Genomic DNA, 24,281 nt, shown 5'->3' with positions numbered 1-24,281 from the left:
GGGGAAGTTTTACGGTCGTCATGTCTTTGTGCGATATGAAGGACGTGTTTGATGCTCGTTAGTTTACTTGTTGGTTCCGTTGTTGTATACCTTGTTCTCATTTGAGAACGTGACATAACTAATTTGGATCACGACCCATGCCGCTATTTTAAACAATAAATAACACAATATTACAAATGCGTCCATACGTTAAACGGACCATCCGACTCTTGCAGACGTTTGGATCCTTCAGTATGGCTACGTTCGGTAGAGAGCTAATGTCCGTGTCTAGTAGGCGTTTGGATCCTTCAGTATGGCTACGTTCGGTAGAGAGCTAATGTCCATGCCTAGTAGGCGTTTGGATCCTTCAGTATGGCTACTTTCGGTAGAGTGCTAATGTCCGTGTCTGGTAGGCGTTTGGATCCTTCAGTATGGCTACGTTCGGTAGAGAGCTAATGTCCGTGTCTAGTAGGCGTTTGGATCTGTCAGTAGGTATGGCTACGTTCGGTAGAGAGTTAATGTCCGTGTCTAGTAGGGGTTTGGATCTGTCAGTAGGTATGGCTACGTTCGGTAGAGAGTTAATGTCCGTGTCTGGTAGGCGTTTGGATCCTTCAGTATGGCTACGTTCGGTAGAGAGTTAATGTCCGTGTCTAGTAGGAGTTTAGATCTGTCAGTAGGTATGGCTACGTTCGGTAGAGAGTTAATGTCCGTGTCTAGTAGGAGTTTGGATCTGTCAGTAGGTATGGCTACGTTCGGTAGAGAGTTAATGTCCGTGTCTAGTAGGGGTTTGGATCTGTCAGTAGGTATGGCTACGTTCGGTAGAGTGTTAATGTCCGTGTCTAGTAGGCGTTTGGATCTGTCAGTAGGTATGGCTACGTTCGGTAGAGAGTTAATGTCCGTGTCTAATAGGGGTTTGGATCTGTCAGTAGGTATGGCTACGTTCGGTAGAGAGTTAATGTCCGTGTCTGGTAGGCGTTTGGATCCTTCAGTATGGCTACGTTCGGTAGAGTGTTAATGTCCGTGTCTAGTAGGGCTTTGATCGTTATGGCGGTAGAGAGTTAATGTCCGTGTCTAGTAGGCGTTTGGATCTGTCAGTTGGTATGGCTACGTTCGGTAGAGAGATAATGTCCGTGTCTAGTAGGAGTTTGGATCTGTCAGTAGGTATGGCTACGTTCGGTAGAGAGTTAATGTCCGTGTCTAGTAGGAGTTTGGATCTGTCAGTAGGTATGGCTACGTTCGGTAGAGAGTTAATGTCCGTGTCTAGTAGGGGTTTGGATCTGTCAGTAGGTATGGCTACGTTCGGTAGAGAGTTAATGTCCGTGTCTAGTAGGAGTTTGGATCTGTCAGCAGGTATGGCTACGTTCGGTAGAGAGTTAATGTCCGTGTCTAGTAGGAGTTTAGATCTGTCAGTAGGTATGGCTACGTTCGGTAGAGAGTTAATGTCCGTGTCTAGTAGGAGTTTGGATCTGTCAGTAGGTATGGCTACGTTCGGTAGAGAGTTAATGTCCGTGTCTAGTAGGAGTTTAGATCTGTCAGTAGGTATGGCTACGTTCGGTAGAGTGTTAATGTCCGTGTCTAGTAGGGGTTTGGATCTGTCAGTAGGTATGGCTACGTTCGGTAGAGTGTTAATGTCCGTGTCTAGTAGGGGTTTGGATCTGTCAGTAGGTATGGCTACGTTCGGTAGAGAGTTAATGTCCGTGTCTAGTAGGGGTTTGGATCTGTCAGTAGGTATGGCTACGTTCGGTAGAGAGTTAATGTCCGTGTCTAGTAGGCGTTTTGATCTGTCAGTAGGTATGGCTACGTTCGGTAGAGAGTTAATGTCCGTGTCTAGTAGGAGTTTGGATCTGTCAGTAGGTATGGCTACGTTCGGTAGAGAGTTAATGTCCGTGTCTAGTAGGCGTTTTGATCTGTCAGTAGGTATGGCTACGTTCGGTAGAGTGTTAATGTCCGTGTCTAGTAGGAGTTTAGATCTGTCAGTAGGTATGGCTACGTTCGGTAGAGAGTTAATGTCCGTGTCTGGTAGGCGTTTGGATCTGTCAGTAGGTATGGCTACGTTCGGTAGAGAGTTAATGTCCGTGTCTAGTAGGGGTTTGGATCTGTCATATGGCTACGTTCGGTAGAGAGTTAATGTCCGTGTCTAGTAGGGGTTTGGATCTGTCAGTAGGTATGGCTACGTTCGGTAGAGAGTTAATGTCCGTGTCTAGTAGGGGTTTGGATCTGTCAGTAGGTATGGCTACGTTCGGTAGAGAGTTAATGTCCGTGTCTAGTAGGAGTTTGGATCTGTCAGCAGGTATGGCTACGTTCGGTAGAGAGTTAATGTCCGTGTCTAGTAGGAGTTTGGATCTGTCAGTAGGTATGGATACGTTCGGTAGAGACTTAATGTCCGTATCTAGTAGGGGTTTGGATCTGTCAGTAGGTATGGCTACGTTCGGTAGAGAGTTAATGTCCGTGTCTAGTAGGAGTTTGGATCTGTCAGTAGGTATGGCTACGTTCGGTAGAGAGTTAATGTCCGTGTCTAGTAGGAGTTTCAATAGATCTTATTTATATTCTTTCTAATCACATGGTATATTGGCACAAGACACCTGGTATCTTATATGTATCTACATGGTGAGTTGATAGTGGGGACATGGTATCTCTATATAAGGGGAACATAAGATATTATATGTAATAACATGGTACAATGGTATAGATTGCATCTGTGTACATGGTATATTGGCATGAAGTACATGGTATATTGGTATGGGGTACATGGTGTATTGGTATGGAGTACATGGAGTACATGGTATATTGGTATGGAGTACATGGTATATTGGTATGGGGTACACGTGGTAGAGAGTAATTCCGGTATGGAGTTTGGATCATGGTATATTGGTATGTCCGAGTACATGGGTATGGCTACGTTCGGTAGAGAGTTACATGTCCGTATATTGGTATGGATCTGTACATGGTATATTGGTAGAGAGGGGTACATGTATATTTGGTATGGAGTACATGGTAGTATTGGTATGGAGTACATGGTATATTGGTATGGGGTACATGGTATATTGGTATGGACACATGGTATATTATATGTATCTACATGGTGATTGATATGGAGTACATGGTATATTGGTATGGGGTACATGATATTATATGTAATAATGGTACATGGTATAGATTGCATCTGAGTACATGGTATATTGGTATGGAGTACATGGTATATTGGTATGGAGTACATGGTATATTGGTATGGAGTACATGGTATATTGGTATGGGGTACATGGTATATTGGTATGGAGTACATGGTATATTGGTATGGAGTACATGGTATATTGGTATGGGGTACATGATATACTGGTATGAAGTACATGGTATATTGGTATGGAGTACATGGTATATTGGTATGAGTGACACTACCGTGTGTAAATGGTTGATGTAATTATGTTTAAGACACGTGTTGTCGTCAGGTATTGATTAAATACAAGGCAGTGTACATTAACAAAATCAATCTAAATAACGGTACAATATCAGCGCCTACAGTACGAATACAGGAGACACACAAATAAATTTCACTTTTAATCAGAGATAGGTGGTTATAGGGCATCGCCAACAAGATTAAACAAGATTTTCGCCTGTCCAACATTTCTACCATTTTGTATCGCTCTCATCACACAAAACATAGTGTCACTTAATCAACGTCCCTGGTGTTTCATCACACACAATTAATATCAAACGAACTTCTCTTACAAAGCCTTGTCAGTATATCTTTGTATCTTATGGCACTTTTGACACATCTACTCTTTAACTGCAAATCAATAAATAAAATAAAACATAAATAGAGAACTCCGACATCAAATGTTTCCAGGATGGTAAACTATAACCGGGAGCGCTCATCAGTAACCAAACATGTGATCGACCAGGAACACGTGAATACAGCAGTATGACCGACGAACTTCTCATCTGTTAATTGACTAAAGAATATCTTGACCTAAAAATGTTTTACGCGTGCGAAACGAGCACTATAATGTTTAATTAGTATTATGCGTAATTTCAAGTAATGAAAAATCACAATAAAACCAACAAGCTGTATATACATGATCACTATAAACAGCTGATCGCCGGAACATTATCGCAAAACGTACGGTAAATGTCCGATATGTACATTAGCTAAATGATTGACTCGTTTACGAAATTCCCCGAAAGTTTCCGATTAAGTCAGAGGGCATCGAACCCTTTCACACTTTTGGCGTTTTCCCACACGTGTTTGTAAACTGGAGCAGCTAGTTATGTTTCCTGTGGAACAGTTCAAGATGATATGCATTTGTAAAACTGACATTCATTTGGGCATTTTTCAACGGCGATGGCGTCCTAGCTCTTGGACTAGCAGCCCATGATACTGTAGTGTAATTATTCCGTACATGTAAAAATGTTATTCTAATTGTCATCCACAATGGTCTGCATTCAAAATGGCGTCACTCAACAAATGTGTTTCGATCAGAATGTCTCTAGATTTGAGAGTACAAAAAAAAACCGCAAATTTGTTGCATAACTTTATTTGAGGGTCTAAAATATCTAACCGTGCATCATATTGATCATCGTGTTCTCGCTTTTAGGCAGTGTATCTGACGTGAATGATCAATGCTCACTATTCATTACGTATTCCGAAGTGTTGACAGTGGGCTGGAATTCCATTTAAACGTTAAAGTCAATCTCGTGAAGAACGGAGCCATATGTAAAACAAGTTGTTTACAGAATACCTTGTCTCGTGCTAACCTCACATGTAATAGTACGTCAGTAAATGATAGAAAACGTTTTGTTATCAATTCTTCAATTTCTACTCAGAACACGTATTTCACTTGGTTTATGAACGTTGCCACTTCGGCGTCCGTATCAGCTCCCGACATGTGTCCCTCGGTTGTTCGTACAGCGGACGGACATCATAAGTTCATTGTGATTCGGTATTAATTTGTGATCATGGGTTTAATTTTCCAAAGGGATCGGATATCCAAATGATAGCCCACTCAACTACGCCTTTTGTCAAGCGTTGTATCACGGCCTGTCTGACCCGCGGATGTGAGCAGATTCTAATAGATAGCGGGACAGCGGTCTCATGGATCCGGATCAAACTAGCAAGTGAAAATCAATGACAATTAAACGATAGTAAATTGGATGGGGTCCCAATAGGGTCTAACCAAGAATCCGAAAAGTTAAAGCGCTATTTCCATCAGACCCACACGAAAATCCGAAAATGATATTGCCTAAACTTATTTTACTACAGAAAACAGAGAGATGAAATGCTGTACAATATTCTGTAGATCACGTGAATTAACAAAGGACCCCTCCCGTCTTACTTCCAGGGCTAAGAGCCCATCCTCTAATTTGAGAAGTGTGTTGGAGTGGGATACGTGTCATCCGCTAAATGAGTGAGGTATGTAGATTCGTTGCCATGCCCAGACGGCTGTAGACGGGGGACCACCAAGCATTTACGTCATTATAAGTCCCGACAATATCCACGTACTCCCGGGACTCGCCAGTCATCAAACGAATACTCTCGCTTCACTCTCTAATTGTCCGGTCATGCATACAACACCTGCTGCGACTCCCAATAAATATATCCGGATTTCTGGTCCGCATTTGTTCTGGTCTTTGAATTCTCGTGAATATGTAACAAAATTCATTAATTAAAATGAATGATTTCGGCTATATATGCAATCAGCTGTGAAATCGCAAGGTCAGTTTTGTGTCGTCCTCAAGTGGTCACACTATTGGTCTTTACTATATTTATTACAATAGGGGCACCAGCGTGACGATGTAAAGGAGGGCAAATTATACAGCTAACCGATACGTCAAGGCTAATACAAGGAAACCTAACTAAGGAGTTTTAAGTTACATCGGATATATAGGACAGAACACGACCAACTACAGAAAGAAATACACGTGTATTTATCTCACAGTGTTTTGTTGTACCGCTGTTCAGTGACTCGTGAAATGTATGGCATTCTGACGTCACTCCCAGATTACACCATTGACGCCATAGATTGAAAGGCATCTCATAGGCAAGGTGACATATTTGAGAATCTCCCTAAAATAGTCCGGATCATTACACAGAGAATCTCCCTCAAATAGTCCGGATCATTACACTGAGAATCTCCCTAAAACAGTCCGGATCATTACACAGAGAATCTCCCTAAAATAGTCCGGGTCATTACACAGAGAATCTCCCTCAAATAGTCCGGATCATTACACAGAGAATCTCCCTCAAATAGTCCGGATCATTACACAGAGAATCTCCCTAAAATAGTCCGGATCATTACACAGAGAATCTCCCTCAAATAGTCCGGATCTTTACACAGAGAATCTCCCTAAAATACTCCGGATCATTACACAGAGAATCTCCCTCAAATAGTCCGAATCATTACACAGATAATCCCCCTCAAATAGTCCGGATCATTACACAGAGAATCTCCCTAAAACAGTCCGGATCATTACACAGAGAATCTCCCTCAAATAGTCCGGATCATTACACAGATAATCTCCCTCAAACAGTCCGGATCATTACACAGAGAATCTCCCTCAAATAGTCCGGATCATTACACAGAGAATCTCCCTCAAATAGTCCGGATCATTACACAGAAAATCTCCCTCAAACAGTCCGGATCATTACACAGATAATCTCCCTCAAATAGTCCGGATCATTACACAGATAATCCCCCTCAAATAGTCCGGATCATTACACAGAGAATCTCCCTAAAATAGTCCGGATCATTACACAGAGAATCTCCCTAAAATAGTCCGGATCATTACACAGAGAATCCCCCTCAAATAGTCCGGATCATTACACAGAGAATCTCCCTCAAACAGTCCGGATCATTACACAGAGAATCTCCCTCAAATAGTCCGGATCATTACACAGAGAATCTCCCTCAAATAGTCCGGATCATTACACAGATAATCTCCCTCAAATAGTCCGGATCATTACACAGATAATCCCCCTCAAATAGTCCGGATCATTACACAGAGAATCTCCCTAAAATAGTCCGGATCATTACACAGAGAATCTCCCTAAAATAGTCCGGATCATTACACAGAGAATCCCCCTCAAATAGTCCGGATCATTACACAGAGAATCTCCCTAAAACAGTCCGGATCATTACACAGAGAATCTCCCTCAAATAGTCCGGATCATTACACAGAGAATCTCCCTCAAATAGTCCGGATCATTACACAGATAATCTCCCTCAAATAGTCCGGATCATTACACAGAGAATCTCCCTCAAATAGTCCGGATCATTACACAGAGAATCTCCCTAAAATAGTCCGGATCATTACACAGAGAATCTCCCTAAAATAGTCCGGATCATTACACAGAGAATCCCCCTCAAATAGTCCGGATCATTACACTGAGAATCTCCCTAAAATAGTCCGGATCTTTACACTGAGAATCTCCCTCAAATAGTCCGGATCATTACACAGAGAATCTCCCTCAAATAGTCCGGATCATTACACAGAGAATCTCCCTCAAACAGTCCGGATCATTACACAGATAATCTCCCTCAAATAGTCCGGATCATTACACAGATAATCCCCCTCAAATAGTCCGGATCATTACACAGAGAATCTCCCTAAAATAGTCCGGATCATTACACAGAGAATCCCCCTCAAATAGTCCAGATCATTACATTTAGAAACCCCCTAAAACAGTCCGGATCATTACACAAAGAATCTCCCTAAAATAGTCCGGATCTTTACTCTGGGAATCTCCCTAAAATAGTCTGGATAATAAGGCTGGGACTCTCCCTAAAACAGCCTGGATAATTTTGCCGGGAATCTCCCTAAAATAGTCCGGATCTTTACACTGAGAATCTCCCTAAAATAGTCCAGATCATTACACTGAGAATCTCCCTAAAATAGTCTGGATCATTACACAGAGAATATCTCTAAAATAGTCCGGATCATTACGCTGGGACTCGCCCTAAAATAGTCGGGATAATAAGGCTGGGACTCTCCCTAAAACAGCCTGGATAATTTTGCCGGGAATCTCCCTAAAAAAGTCCGGATCATTACACTGAGAATCTCCCTAAAATAGTCCGGATCATTACACTGAGAATCTCCCTAAAATAGTCCGGATCATTACACAGAGAATATCTCTAAAATAGTCCGGATCATTACACTGAGAATCTCCCTAAAATAGTCTGGATCATTACACTGAGAATCATCCTAAAACAGTCCGGATCATAGGCATCCCCCTAAAACAGTCCGGATCATAGGCATCACCCTAAAACAGTCCGGATCATAGACATCATCCTAAAACAGTTCGGATCATAGGCATCATCCTAAAACAGTCCGGATCACAGGCATCACCCTAAAACAGTCCGGATCACAGGCATCATCCTAAAACAGTCCGGATCATAGACATCCCCCTAAAACAGTCCGGATCATAGACATTCACCTAAAACAGTCCGGATCACAGGCATCACCCTAAAACAGTTCGGATCATAGGCATCATCCTAAAACAGTCCGGATCACAGGCATCACCCTAAAACAGTCCGGATCACAGGCATCATCCTAAAACAGTTCGGATCATAGGCATCAACTTAAAACAGTCCGGATCATAGACATCAACCTAAAACAGTCCGGATCATAGGCATCAACTTAAAACAGTCCGGATCATAGACATCAACCTAAAACAGTCCGGATCACAGGCATCACCCTAAAACAGTCCGGATCACAGGCATCATCCTAAAACAGTTCGGATCATAGGCATCAACTTAAAACAGTCCGGATCATAGACATCAACCTAAAACAGTCCGGATCATAGGCATCACCCTAATCATTACGCACAATACAGCATAAAACTTAATGAGATTTTGTTGTGCTGTTTTCATAATCAAACGACAGTTTGTTGGCAACGCATATATAATTATATTACCTTGATTTAAGACAATAAATAGGAAAGAGTCAGTTGAAATAAGACCTTAGTATGTATACATATCAATAACATGCTGATTACTTTGTACTTCATCATATAAGGACGGGAAGATTACAGAGGGACGAACACCGGGGAAGATAGGCAATCAGACCAATCTTTCTTACGTTCCAACTACCACTTAAACGGTCAGCTTTAAACAAATAAACTAAATGTAAGGAATGCTTTAAGGAGAGAGATTGATGAGCAGCTTTTTCTTTTCCTTGGCAATAACATTTTGTCTATCAACACACTAGTCGTGTTGGCCAGGAGGCAGACGCTTGTCAAACAGATATCGATTGGAGGTAAACTAAAGCGCCAGTGGGAGAGAGTAGTATACATGTAATTTGAACGTCTGATTGAAATGGCCTTATAACGGAAACATTTCAGTATATTTTCAAACTTTATTGTATATGTAAAATAAGCATACGAAGATTTAAAGCATGATTAATTAGGCAGGCGATCAATTGATACACAATGTACGATTCTTAAAAAAGAAACTAACTTTCAAACAAGGTCCAGAATGAACTAATGTTATAGTGGGGGTGACTGAAGGTTACAGAATAAAGGTCATTAATGCTATAGTGGGGGTGACTGAAGGTTACAGAATAAAGGTCATTAATGCTATAGTGGGGGTGACTGAAGGTTACAGAATAAAGGTCATTAATGCTATAGTGGGGGTGACTGAAGGTTACAGAATAAAGGTCATTAATGCTATAGTGGGGGTGACTGAAGGTTACAGAATAAAGGTAATTAATGCTATAGTGGGGGTGACTGAAGGTTACAGAATAAAGGTAATTAATGCTATAGTGGGGGTGACTGAAGGTTACAGAATAAAGGTAATTAATGCTATAGTGGGGGTGACTGAAGGTTACAGAATAAAGGTAATTAATGCTATAGTGGGGGTGACTGAAGGTTACAGAATAAAGGTAATTAATGCTATAGTGGGGGTGACTGAAGGTTACAGAAAAAAGGTAATTAATGCTATAGTGGGGGTGACTGAAGGTTACAGAATAAAGGTAAATAATGCTATAGTGGGGGTGACTGAAGGTTACAGAAGAAAGGTAATTAATGCTATAGTGGGGGTGACTGAAGGTTACAGAATGAAGGTAATTAATGCTATAGTGGGGGTGACTGAAGGTTACAGAATAAAGGTAATTAATGCTATAGTGGGAGGGATTTGAGGTTATAAGAGAACGAAATCGAACTATCTTTGTTATTTCCATCAGTAAATACATGAACGCATAGATTTCAGTTCATACCCTAGTGACCATATAATAGTTTTGTTTACAGAGGGATTGGAAGTGAAAAACTAGGTGTAGCGGTAAAAAATAACAGAGACGAGTATTATTGATGTTGGCTTCATAACCATGTTCTTCTCGTGTTACTCATTACCGCCTCATGTGACCCTTGCAGCAATCACGTGATCTGCACGTTCAAACCATTTCAAACACATGTATCTCACACCCAATCAAATTTATAGTGTATCCACATAAAACAGTACTTAATCAAATCGTGTTGCACTCACACAAACAACCTCTTTCAGGTGATGCGCACAGTACTCAAGTATATCGTGTTGTATCCACGTGACTCGTGCTGTATTTATGTGGAGCAAAATAAGCTCACTTAATGAATTGAGTACTCAAGTGACTCATGCTTAACTCAAATATTCCGTACAGTACTCAAGTGACTCATGCTTAACTCAAATAATCTGTATTGTACTCAAGTGACTCATGCTTAACTCAAATATCCCGTACTGTACTCAAGTGACTCATGCTTAACTCAAATAATCTGTACAGTACTCAAGTGACTCATGCTTAACTCAAATAATATGTACTGTACTCAAGTGACTCATGCTTAACTCAAATATTCCGTACAGTACTCAAGTGACTCATGCTTAACTCAAATAATCTGTACAGTACTCAAGTGACTCATGCTTAACTCAAATAATATGCACTGTACTCAAGTGACTCATGCTTAACTCAAATATTCCGTACAGTACTCAAGTGACTCATGCTTAACTCAAATATTCCGTACAGTACTCAAGTGACTCATGCTTAACTCAAATATCCCGTACTGTACTCAAGTGACTCATGCTTAACTCAAATATTCCGTACAGTACTCAAGTGACTCATGCTTAACTCAAATAATCTGTACTGTACTCAAGTGATTGCTTTTCCCATGTAATCCAAACAGTAATCCTGTGACCCATTCTTCACTCAAGTGATGCACAAGGTACTTAGTTGACTTGTATTGTTCTCGAGTGTCTCCTGTTGTACTTCGATAGCTTCTAATAACTATATTGCACAACAGAAGTCACAGTGTAATCTGTCCCTGTTTTATTTGATATCTTACCTGTATTGTTATCATGTAAATATTGGCCCCAGTACATACCATTAACATGAAATGTACACAATGCTTTGGCTGTAATTATTCACGGTTTGTTTTGACGCGAAAAATAAATTCCTTTGACCCCTTTGTATCCAATCAATATGAAATTGTGGTCAGCGACATTGTTTGAAGTTATATATCAACGCTACATCCTTACACGTTATTTATTATCAACATTGTACTTCCTACGGTAAACCAGTACTACTTGTGTGGGAAGCCAGAACTAGCACAAAAATGTATGCTATTATCCGACGGCGACAGCGACGCTGACAGGGAGACACAAACGGCCACGTTAACGGCGACAGTGACGCTGACAGGGAGACACAAACGACCACGTTAACGGCGACAGTGACGCTATCAGGGAGGCACAAACGGCCATATCAACGGCGACAGCGACGCTGACAGGGAGACACAAACGACCACGTTAACGGCGACAGTGACGCTGACAGGGAGGCACAAACGGCCATATCAACGGCGACAGCGACGCTGACAGGGAGGCACAAACGACCACGTTAACGGCGACAGTGACGCTGACAGGGAGACACAAACGGCCATATCAACGGCGACAGCGACAGCGACGCTGACAGGGAGACACAAACGACCACGTTAACGGCGACAGTGACGCTGACAGGGAGACACAAACGGCCATATCAACGGCGACAGCGACGCTGACAGGGAGGCACAAACGACCACGTTAACGGCGACAGTGACGCTGACAGGGAGGCACAAACGGCCATATCAACGGCGACAGCGACGCTGACAGGGAGGCACAAACGACCACGTTAACGGCGACAGCGACGCTGACAGGGAGGCACAAACGACCACGTTAACGGCGACAGTGACGCTGACAGGGAGGCACAAACGGCCATATCAACGGCGACAGCGACGCTGACGGGAGGGCTTAACGGCGACAGCGACGCTGACAGGGAGACACAAACGGCCATATCAACGGCGACAGCGACAGCGACGCTGACAGGGAGACACAAACGACCACGTTAACGGCGACAGCGACGCTGACAGGGAGGCACAAACGACCACGTTAACGGCGACAGTGACGCTGACAGGGAGGCACAAACGGCCATATCAACGGCGACAGCGACGCTGACAGGGAGGCACAAACGACCACGTTAACGGCGACAGCGACGCTGACAGGGAGACACAAACGACCACGTTAACGGCGACAGTGACGCTGACAGGGAGGCACAAACGGCCATATCAACGGCGACAGCGACGCTGACAGGGAGGCACAAACGACCACGTTAACGGCGACAGTGACGCTGACAGGGAGGCACAAACGACCACGTTAACGGCGACAGCGACGCTGACAGGAAGGCACAAACGGCCACATCAACGGCGACAGTGACGCTGACAGGGAGGCACAAACGACCACGTTAACGGCGACAGCGACGCTGACAGGAAGGCACAAACGGCCACATCAACGGCGACAGTGACGCTGACAGGGAGGCACAAACGATTACGTCAACGGCGACAGCGACGCTGACAGGGAGGCACAAACGACCACGTTAACGGCGACAGTGACGCTGACAGGAAGGCACAAACGATTACGTCAACGGCAATAGCGAGGCACTTGCATCAACCCCTTCCCTCGCTGTCATCGTCCGAATAGATAAGATAAAAAAACGATGTTTTTTCTTCGCAGTTTCGCTCGTCCTAAATATTTTTTTTTATATATATATTAATATAAATTATTTCAATTTATCACAGGTCATCATACCTATTCCTTATATCGTGTGTCTGTCTGTCTTGTATATAAAGTACAGTATCATTCCGAACGTTACGATCTCGTACACACACACACTGAATGTTTGCATACAAGAAATTTTTTACACCTCATTAAATTTCCTACGTAAGGGATATCACGTGACTAAGTATTGTAGGGATGTATGTCCTGTAGCGTAGACTCATCAGCATTATGGTACCGGAGGATTGTGAAAATATCTGGAATATCTAAATGGTCTGCAATATCATTGTTATTACTAATACCACTAGACTTTATTATAAGAAAATGTCATTTGTATAATTAAATTTGTTTTTACTGAGGGAAACTACATAAGCTAGGTCTGTTATATAACACATTACATTCTAGGAAAGGTCATAATTATGATCTGTCTAGATGTATTGTAAACAAAGTAAAATGCATTATTTAAATGAAGGTTTGTCCATAAAGCAATTAAACTTATCTAGCTTACTCGGTATATCTCGGATTTATCGTTTACAGTGGACGGATCTGGAGATCTGATTAGCAGGCGGTTGAGCGTTATCGCCTATCGTGGCTCGTGGTCAGTACCTCATTCTACTTCAGGATTTACTGTGATAATTGCCATGCATACTAGTGGTCATCGCTCTGGTCAGTTGTTGATTTAATGCGATGTAGTCGTTGGTAGATACTGTGTAGACAGGGTGCTGACTAGTCCATCAACACATTCACTGATAGACACGAGATAAAGATTTGGCTAGTAATGGTAAAATCTCCACCCTCGAGTCAGTATAACATGTATACAGAAAAGTTTAAGGCGACTGCATATCAACGGGAGATGGTTATCATAGAAATTAAAGTATCCCTCATACAGCTAGTCAAATTCGACATTCTGACATAAGTTAAGGCTACGTCTGTCAGTCTGTCGATAACATCCCCGACACACCTTATTGTTGTCTAGCGTATGTCTCTACGTCTGTTGTTTACACCCCTGACACCCATACTGTTGTTGTCCGGGGTACGTCTATATGTCTGTTGTTTACACCCCTGACACCCCCTACTGTTGTCCGGGGTACGTCTGTATGTCTGTTGTTTACACTTCTGACACTTCTGCTGTTGTCCGGGGTACGTCTGTATGTCTGTTGTTTACACCCTGACACCCCCTACTGTTGTCCGGGGTACGTCTGTATGTCTGTTGTTTACACCCCTGACACCCCTGACACCCCTACCGTTGTCCGGGTTACGTCTGTATGTCTGTTGTTTACACTTCTGACACCTCTGCTGTTGTCCGGGGTACGTCTGTATGTCTGTTGTCTACACCCTGACACCCCCTACTGTTGTCCGGGGTACGTCTGTATGTCTGTTGTTTACACCCCTGACACCCCTACTGTTGTCCGGGTTACGTCTGTATGTCTGTTGTTTACATCCCTGACACCCCTTACTGTTGTCCGGGGTACGTGTGTATGTCTGTTGTTTACACCCCTGACATCCCCTCCGGGGTATACCTCCCGTTGACACCCCTGACATCCCCTCCGGGGTATGACTCCCGTTGACACCCCTGACATCCCCTCCGGGGTATACCTCCCGTTGACACCCCTGACATCCCCTCCGGAGTATGTCTCCCGTTGGCACCCCTGACATCCCCTCCGGGGTATGTCTCCCGTTGACACCCCTGACATCCCCTCCGGGGTATGTCTCCCGTTGACACCCCTGACATTCCCTCCGGGGTGTACCTCCTGTTCACACCACTGACATCCCTCCGGGGTATGTCTCCCGTTGACACCCCTGACATCCCCTCCGGGGTATACCTCCTGTTTACACCCCTGACATTCCCTCCGCGGTATACCTCCTGTTTACACCCTGACATCCCCTCCGGGGTATACCTCCCGTTGACACCCCTGACATCCCCTCCGGGGTATACCTCCTGTTTACACCCCTGACATCCCCTCCGGGGTATACCTCCTGTTTACACCCCTGACATCCCCTCCGGGGTATGTCTCCCGTTGACACCCCTGACATTCCCTCCGGGGTATACCTCCTGTTTACACCCCTGACATCCCCTCCAGGGTATGTCTCCCGTTGACACCCCTGACATCCCCTCCGGGGTATACCTCCTGTTTACACCCCTGACATCCCCTCCGGGGTATGTCTCCCGCTTACACCCCTGACATCCCCTCCGGGGTATACCTCCTGTTTACACCCCTGACATCCCCTCCGGGGTATACCTCCCGTTGACACCCCTGACATCCCCTCCGGAGTATGTCTCCCGTTGACACCCCTGACATCCCCTCCGGGGTATGTCTCCCGTTGACACCCCTGACATCCCGTCCGGGGTATGTCTCCCGTTGACACCCCTGACATCCCCTCCGGGGTATGTCTCCCGTTGACACCCCTGACATCCCCTCCGGGGTATGTCTCCCGTTGACACCCCTGACATATCCGTTTATATGGTAAGCCGCACGCTGAAGGTTTATTGATGCAGAGTAAGAAGTACCACGCGGATCTGTTCTCGCAGTGCCAGCTGATCGCTGGTATTTCAGCGATTCCTGGTAGTCATTGTTTTTTAGTTGTTGTGGGAAGGTTAATGATGGAATATAATGACCAGCTGTGGTGTGAACCTTAACATCCAATTAGGTGAGATGTATAATTAAAACGATCTGATAGAAATGAAGGTCACGGGCTACCTGTGCCCGCTGTTTCGGGACTAGCAGACATCGAGAGGAGGGAATACTCGTCAGGTAAGTTAACCCACTTTTCTCAGCTTTCCATGCTTCAGGTCAAAATTAAGGTGCCAGTGATTTTTGTAAAACTAAAATTCACAAGTACCTGTCATGGTCATTTCTCCTGGTACAACTCTCTTGGACACAGTTTTAAATCGGAACTTAAAATTTACATCATATTCACAAACCATTAAACCATATGAAATATATAACTTAGTTTCCTTTACATGTAACCCTGGTAAAATGTTCTGTATATTCGTAATTACAGGACTGAATTTAAAACTACATGTAGTTCGTAGTGTCTAACGACCGGAAACAAATCTAAGTATTCCGTAATTTTGGGTCTAAAATTATTTTTTAATTGCATGTGTAAACTGCTTCAGCCAGCGACGATGATATTAGTACAAGTGTGACGTCAGATATAATCCAAATGACTTCGCCAGCAATTAAAAAAATCCCTCGATTTTTTGTATTTTAAATGTTTTTTCTTTTTTCTTTATTACCCTTCTTTAAAGCTGTTCATCTTCATTGTTCAGTTGCTAATGAAGCCCTTTCAACTATGGTCCAGGTATTGTATTTGACTTGGTCAAGAAGACTTTCGTACCAAACTCTACTCATGACGCAATCCATTTTGTCAGGTTTATTAAAAAATAATAAATACTTAAAAAGACTTAAAATAAAAGTTGTCGAGCTATAAGGAATCATTGGATAGGTATGTTTAAGCCAGAAGCATAGAGATGTATGATGAATGTCTAGACGAGAGCCGCGGCTGTTCTTGTCCCGATCCTTAATATCTAATCAGTTTAAAAACAATAACATTAGACGAAGAGACAGCGTATAACGTTAGATTATAAACTGGCATTGCGGTTTGTGATGTACGACACAAATATAACAGATTCATTGTCAGTGGGCCCCCGGCGATACAACTACAAATTTCATCGTTCATTTAAGCATGTGTTATTGATTAATAACAATCAAATGGGTTGGACGCACCTTCTCACAAGTTACCGGCAGTTCGTATGATATAAAACGTAGCCTCTCAACTAATCTCATCAGCTATTTGTTCCTCTTCCCATCTGGGTCAGTCTCACAAACCAGTTGGTCCTCACTGGGTCCTCTTCCTCTCTGAGTCAGTCTCACAAACCAGTTGGTCCTCACTGGGTCCTCTTCCTCTCTGAGTCAGTCTCACAAACCAGTTGGTCCTCACTGGGTCCTCTTCCTCTCTGGATCCGTCTCACAAATCAGTGAGTCCTCACTGGGTCCTCTTCCCCTCTAGACCCGTCTCACAAATCACTGAGTCGTCACTGGGTCCTCTTCCTCTCTGGATCCGTCTCACAAATCAGTGAGTCCTCACTGGGTCCTCTTCCCCTCTAGACCCGTCTCACAAATCAGTGAGTCCTCACTGGGTCCTCTTCCCCTCTAGACCCGTCTCACAAATCACTGAGTCCTCACTTGGTCCTCTCCCTCTTCGTTCATCTCACAAGTCACTCGGTCCTCTCCCTCTTGTTAATCTCACAAGTCACTTGGTCCTCTCCCTCTTGTTAATCTCACAAGTCACTTGGTCCTCTCCCTCTTCGTTAATCTCACAAGTCACTTGGTCCTCTCCCTCTTGTTAATCTCACAAGTCACTTGGTCCTCTCCCTCTTCGTTAATCTCACAAGTCACTTGGTCCTCTCCCTCTTAATCTCACAAGTCACTTGGTCCTCTCCCTCTTAATCTCACAAGTCACTTGGTCCTCTCCCTCTTCGTTAATCTCACAAGTCACTTGGTCCTCTCCCTCTTGTTAATCTCACAAGTCACTTGGTCCTCTCCCTCTTCGTTAATCTCACAAGTCACTTGGTCCTCTCCCTCTTGTTAATCTCACAAGTCACTTGGTCCTCTCCCTCTTCGTTGATCTCACAAGTCACTTGGCCCTCTCTCTCTCTTCGTTAATCTCACAAGTCACTTGGTCCTCTCCCTCTTAATCTCACAAGTCACTTGGTCCTCTCCCTCTTAATCTCACAAGTCACTTGGTCCTCTCCCTCTTTGTTAATCTCACAAGTCACTTGGTCCTCTCCCTCTTTGTTAATCTCACAAGTCACTTGGTCCTTTCCCTCACAAGTCACTTGGTCCTCTCCCTCTTAATCTCACAAGTCACTTGGTCCTCTCCCTCTTAATCTCACAAGTCACTTGGTCCTCTCCCTCTTAATCTCACAAGTCACTTGGTCCTCTCCCTCTTAATCTCACAAGTCACTTGGTCCTCTCCCTCTTAATCTCACAAGTCACTTGGTCCTCTCCCTCTTAATCTCACAAGTCACACTCTGTCACTTGTCCTCTCCCTCTTTGTTAATCTCACAAGTCACTTGGTCCTCTCCCTCTTCGTTAATCTCACAAGTCACTTGGTCCTTTCCCTCACAAGTCACTTGGTCCTCTCCCTCTTAATCTCACAAGTCACTTGGTCCTCTCCCTCTTAATCTCACAAGTCACTTGGTCCTCTCCCTCTTCGTTAATCTCACAAGTCACTTGGCCCTCTCTCTCTCTTCGTTAATCTCACAAGTCACTTGGTCCTCTCCCTCTTGTTAATCTCACAAGTCACTTGGTCCTCTCCCTCTTCGTTAATCTCACAAGTCACTTGGTCCTTTCCCTCACAAGTCACTTGGTCCTCTCCCTCTTAATCTCACAAGTCACTTGGTCCTCTCCCTCTTAATCTCACAAGTCACTTGGTCCTCTCCCTCTTTGTTAATCTCACAAGTCACTTGGTCCTCTCCCTCTTCGTTAATCTCACAAGTCACTTGGTCCTTTCCCTCACAAGTCACTTGGTCCTCTCCCTCTTAATCTCACAAGTCACTTGGTCCTCTCCCTCTTAATCTCACAAGTCACTTGGTCCTCTCCCTGTTCGTTAATCTCACAAGTCACTTGGTCCTTTCCCTCACAAGTCACTTGGTCCTCTCCCTCTTAATCTCACAAGTCACTTGGTCCTCTCCCTCTTAATCTCACAAGTCACTTGGTCCTCTCCCTCTTTGTTAATCTCACAAGTCACTTGGTCCTCTCCCTCTTCGTTAATCTCACAAGTCACTTGGTCCTTTCCCTCACAAGTCACTTGGTCCTCTCCCTCTTAGTCAATCTCACTACAGCACAAATAATGTGATGTTTGATAATATTTTACAGTATTTAAACCTTATTGTTGTCTGTAGACTTCCTCGTCAACATCGTTCTTTATCATAACCCGACGTCTATCAGTAAACAGTGAAATACAATTACAGGGCATGTAAAACGTGCTTCAAATATATATATTCAGTGAATTAAGGATCTAACAGAGATCTCATTTCACAGAAGATAAATAGGAACCAGGTCTTAAGAGCTTTTCATTTAGTTCAGAATTTGGCAAGCTTAAATGAAAATGTTGGTATATGTCAGGGGTCACGTGACATGGGTCATGTGTCGGGGATCAGGGGTCAGGGGTCACGTGTCCGATACGGCATTACAATGATAAATATTGGAATGTAAAAATTGAGAGAATCCATTAGTAACACAGGCCAGCTTTGTAGAAGTTCTAAAAAAACTCACTATATGTTGAAAAACTGAAGTGTTTACTTTCAATCCAAACTTATTTACAGGAACCTGAACGAAACCTGTTATTTACCCAATGAAACAGCTGTTTACATGCAGGTTTGTAGTTTTTAAGAGCCACCTACGTGGAAACAAAGATTTCAGTGAGTCGATCTTCTACGGTCAGTTTTTTTCATTTTAACTTTGGAATCATTCCAAGTACAAATTAAAATGAATTTTCATCTACATCCACTCTATCCAAGGGCGATAGTGTGGTATTTTAGTGGTGATGTGAGGGACAGAATTGGGTGTTGAGAACTCAACAATCTGACTGCAATTCAGCCAGGTTTTATTAATTTCCTAGAAAATCCTAATGCATGGACATGTTCCTCTTTGAGGAAATTCAAACGACGTAATGTGTTAAAATAACGAAAAACAATTAAAAGAAAATAATTTTTTGTTTCGAAACTCTTGTCCTGATGGAAAACAGGTCCTAAACTTTGTGAAGGATAGGAAGAGGTGTGTTGAGATTAAGATTTGTGGAAGAGAATGAGTAAAGATTCGAAACGTTTGTATAGATGTGAAGAAGACCATGACTAACCACAGTAAGATCCTGCCGTGTTGCTAGGTTACCATATAAAATCATCATGATACAGTTTTATCTCTGTTTAAAACAAATCACCGATTAGTACCAGTATTTCATGATAAGGTAGATTTGGTTTTGTTGGCGTTCATGTCTGCTGGGTTTCTCAGTTTTCCTCAAGTCGGTATTGTGTTACGGAGAGTAGGACGCGACTCGTGGGACTATGATGATTTGAAGTAAGATAAATGGCCGTACCTGACAGTACAGAGCGTGATGATTAGGGAATTACTTGACTAGGCAGAAAGTACGAACGATACACAATTCTGGCTATTTGAAATGAATGTTTTGTGCCTTGCACCAATGAATGATTTTTAAGAATATATTTACCCCGAATTACATAAGATCGTTATAGTTTCTATACCATTTCTAAGATATTAGATTTCATCAAGAGTGTGGTGTTGAGTAATTATAAAATTATAATGACGGATTATTCTTGTGGACTATGACCAGGAAGTAATACATCTGTCAGCGGAGTGTAATTGTCTGTAGTAGACTTCTCCACAATTTCAGCAGAAACGAAATAATTCATTTCAGTTCACCACATTCTTCTCCTAAAATAATTTGAAGGGACGAGTACACAGCTTTCACGGAAATTATCTGACATTAATAATTCTCCGAATTAGAAACATCCCCCTTAAGATCTATTAACAGCTTAGCACTTTTCACACATGGCGTTGCAATCTTGTTACGATGTGCGAACACGGGATACTCTGTGAGTACTGCTAGATACTCTATGTGTACTTCTAGATACTCTGTGTGTACTTCTAAATACTCTATGTGTACTTCTAGATACTCTGTGTATACTTCTAGATATTTTGTTTACTTCTAAATACTCTATGTGTACTTCTAGATACTCTGTGTATACTTCTAGATATTTTGTTTACTTCTAGATGCTCTGTGTATATTTATAGATACTCTGTGTGTACTTCTAGATACTCTGTGTGTACTTCTAGATACTCTGTGTGTACTTCTAGATACTCTATGTGTATTTATAGATACTCTGTGTGTACTGCTAGATACTCTGTGTATACTTCTAGATACTCTGTGTGTACTGCTAGATACTCTGTGTGTACTTCTATATACTCTGTGTGTACTTCTAGATACCCTGTGTGTACTTCTAGATACTCTGTGTATACTTCTAAATACTCTATGTGTACTTCTAGATACTCTGTGTGTACTTCTAGATACTCTGTGTGTACTTCTAGATACTCTGTGTACTTCTAGATACTTTGTTTACTTCTAGGTACTTTGTGTACTTCTAGATACTCTATTTACTTCTAGGTACTTTGTGTACTTCTAGATACTGTATTTACTTCTAGATACTTTGTGTACTTCTAGATATTTTGTGTACTTCTAGATACTCTGTGTACTTCTAGATACTCTGTGTGTACTTCTAGATACTCTGTGTATATTTATAGATACTCTGTGTGTACTGCTAGATACTCTGTGTGTACTTCTAGATACTCTGTGTGTACTTCTAGATACTCTATGTGTATTTATAGATACTCTGTGTGTACTGCTAGATACTCTGTGTGTACTTCTATATACTCTGTGTGTACTTCTAGATACTCTGTGTGTACTGCTAGATACTCTGTGTGTACTTCTATATACTCTGTGTGTACTTCTAGATACTCTGTGTGTACTTCTAGATACTCTGTGTGTACTTCTATGGGTAGAATGAGCGGATGTATCGGGTTGAATGGGAAGGTAGTTTTGAGTGAACAATCTTAGATGTCCAATCATCTGACGATCAGTTTGTTTGTTAGTCGAAATATTTAGTGAACGTGGACACGTGTCGCTCACTGTCTGAATTGGAGGCGGCTGTGGACATTAGTATTAAATACCGTCTCTATTACTCGGCTGACGGGACATATGCCTCTTGGACTCAGTTGGTAGAACCAAGAATTATCACGCCGGAGACCTGGGTTCAATTTCTGTCGATTCGAACCCTGAACTCGTGTGCTGTTTGCTGCGATGTCTCCAGCATTCGATTATAAACAGTGTTCGGTCAAAATGTACGGTCAGGGTCGATTTCCTAGTCGGAGGGACACTTGACATGCTTTATTTTGATTGGTTGGTTATGACAAGGAAATAGAAATGTAATTACAATTCAAGACATAAACGATTTTCCGTGGAAATATTGAACAGTCGAGTTAACGATTTAAGACAATAATATTTAACACAATTTGTATCGTATTGTGTTACTCACAAAATCGGACAAAAAAAGCTACATACTATAATTTTACATGGTATCAGAGAGAATACGTCTCTGATGGTATGACCTCGAGGTCAAATACTACAACGGAATGTAGGACAATAAAGTATGAGTTTATACACACTCACTGGGTATGTAAAGAATTAAATATACAGCAAACATTGTGATGTGGTTGTCAATAAATGACAAGAACAGTCTGTTGTCGTGTGTGGTGCTTCCTCAGCCATGTTACATCAACATCCAGAGCGAGGCTCTTACGTAATTAGTCAGGCAAGGCTATACGATAACAAACTCTTAGTAAACATATCATATTACAATTCATATTTTAGTTCGCAAAACCGTATTTTGACGGCCGTTGATGTAAAACGTGTGGAGTCAGTTATAACAGTTCAGTTCCTTATTTAATGTCACTTTTGTAAAGAATCTTCGTACATCACATGCGAATGACAAGTGTAGCAGTTTTTAATTCCATAATATCACCATTAGCCAGTCGGTACTTAACTGCCTGACGAAATAAATTCAAAACTGTGAACTCTTTGTCCTTTTCGCTCAAGACTCACCTGATTGAAACTTCATAATGTTTCGTCAAAATATATAGCAACAGGTAAATCAACCCGAAACAGTAATGAGACAAGGCGTCTCTGCTTATTGGTACACTGTGGTGGATTAATTACGTGAGGTGGTTATTGGTAACTCTGGGTGATTCATGGACAGAACTTATTGAGTATGGCTTGTTAACGCATTGGTTATACATATAACATGTCTTAATTTTACTTGTTTCCAATACGATAAATCAGACTTACTACTTCTACCATTAAAATTTGCTGGAGTTACCTTCCATTATTTCTAATTTTTTTTATGAATCAGCTACTTGACGTTATAGAGTTTGTTATCACCGTTTCCGTAGAAGTCCCAGTTGGATCATTCTCGAATTAGATTCCCCATAGTACCTTATTGTATAGCATCCATTCTTTGACAGTTTTATCTAGTTATTTATTGTTTACATATAAGATGGGACAAAGGCCGCTATATCTCTGTAGGTTAAGCGTTGACCGACTAATCTCACGGGGAGCGTGACTCGACGCTCCCTACCTGTGGCGGATTGTATTACTCGAGAAGCTGAGGAATGGATAGTCTGTTCTGAGATCGCTGTGTCCTTGGACCTTTACCCTAATTAACATGCGACGGGCCTTCCATATGTTGTCCAGTAAGGTAGACACAATATATCACAATGCGGCCTTTGCTCAAAATGATTTTCCATGTTCATAGATTTAAAGACACGGCAAACAAAATTGGGACTGATCAGAAAAAAGAATTGCCGACAGGAGGCCATATTGGATTTCGACAAATTTCAAATGGAGGTTCACGATAGTTGTAAATTGTCTATTTCTCTATTAAATAAAAAATTGCCAACGGACGGTCATCTTGGACAGTTAAAGTTTGTTTCCACTATTTCGTGAGAAGTCCTGGATAAATCAAAATTGATATGTGGGTCGCTCTTGATGTGTTTTCCATTTAAGAACTGAACAGAATATCAAAACGGCTGTGAGACATGCAATCATCATGGATTTGATTTAACGTTTCCAGCGTGTTATCGCTATCACAAGGCAAGTAATCATATTTCATTTATAGGTTTCTTTTGGTTCCCACAGCGTGATTGTGCATCAACCAATTAGAAATCAGGAAATCCAACTATTTGATTTTGACTGACAGTTACAGTTTATTAGGGGTAGTTGTGCGTGGTCAACGATCCTTGACACACGTTTCATTCTCAAAACTTCCCTCGTGAAATGTTGTCGAATAATTAATTCACTTGTCATTGAAACAAATAACTAAGAACAAAGAAGAGAAAGTATTCAAACTAGAAAAAAACTAATACAGACCACACAATGGTAGGCGATCTCACCGGATCTCTTGGCTCACTTCCCATTATTTGGCTACACTGTATTTTTTTTGAAATTGTATTGAAAGACGCTTATTACTTGCATGTATTTCGAGGTCACAGTCTTTCCCGAGTCTTCCTAGACATTGAAGGAGAGTTTTTTTATTCTAGCTTTACCACAATTATCTACAAGGTTCTGTCCCTTTCCTGGAGAATAGTTAGGCCTCCACGTGTTCCAAATCTCTGCGTTCTCTCGCAAGCA

General features: G+C 42.3%; 1 protein-coding gene across 1 annotated transcript; it reads right to left on the bottom strand.

Annotated features, from left to right (window-relative positions):
* Positions 1-1,021: 1,021 nt before the first annotated feature.
* LOC132553125 (uncharacterized) lies at positions 1,022-22,978 on the bottom strand. Its single transcript, XM_060217337.1, has 2 exons — positions 22,972-22,978; positions 1,022-2,058 (listed from the first exon to the last, which is right to left on the bottom strand). Exons 1-2 carry the CDS (start codon positions 22,976-22,978, stop codon positions 1,022-1,024), a joined length of 1,044 nt encoding a protein of 347 aa, XP_060073320.1.
* Between the last annotated feature and the right edge of the window lie 1,303 nt (positions 22,979-24,281).

This window comes from Ylistrum balloti, unplaced genomic scaffold, assembly GCF_031769215.1.
Source record: "Ylistrum balloti isolate Yb309-2 unplaced genomic scaffold, AGI_CSIRO_Ybal_v1 Utg370298, whole genome shotgun sequence".
NCBI classification, from domain to species: domain Eukaryota; kingdom Metazoa; phylum Mollusca; class Bivalvia; order Pectinida; family Pectinidae; genus Ylistrum; species Ylistrum balloti.
This window is presented reverse-complemented; position numbering and strand designations above follow the sequence as displayed.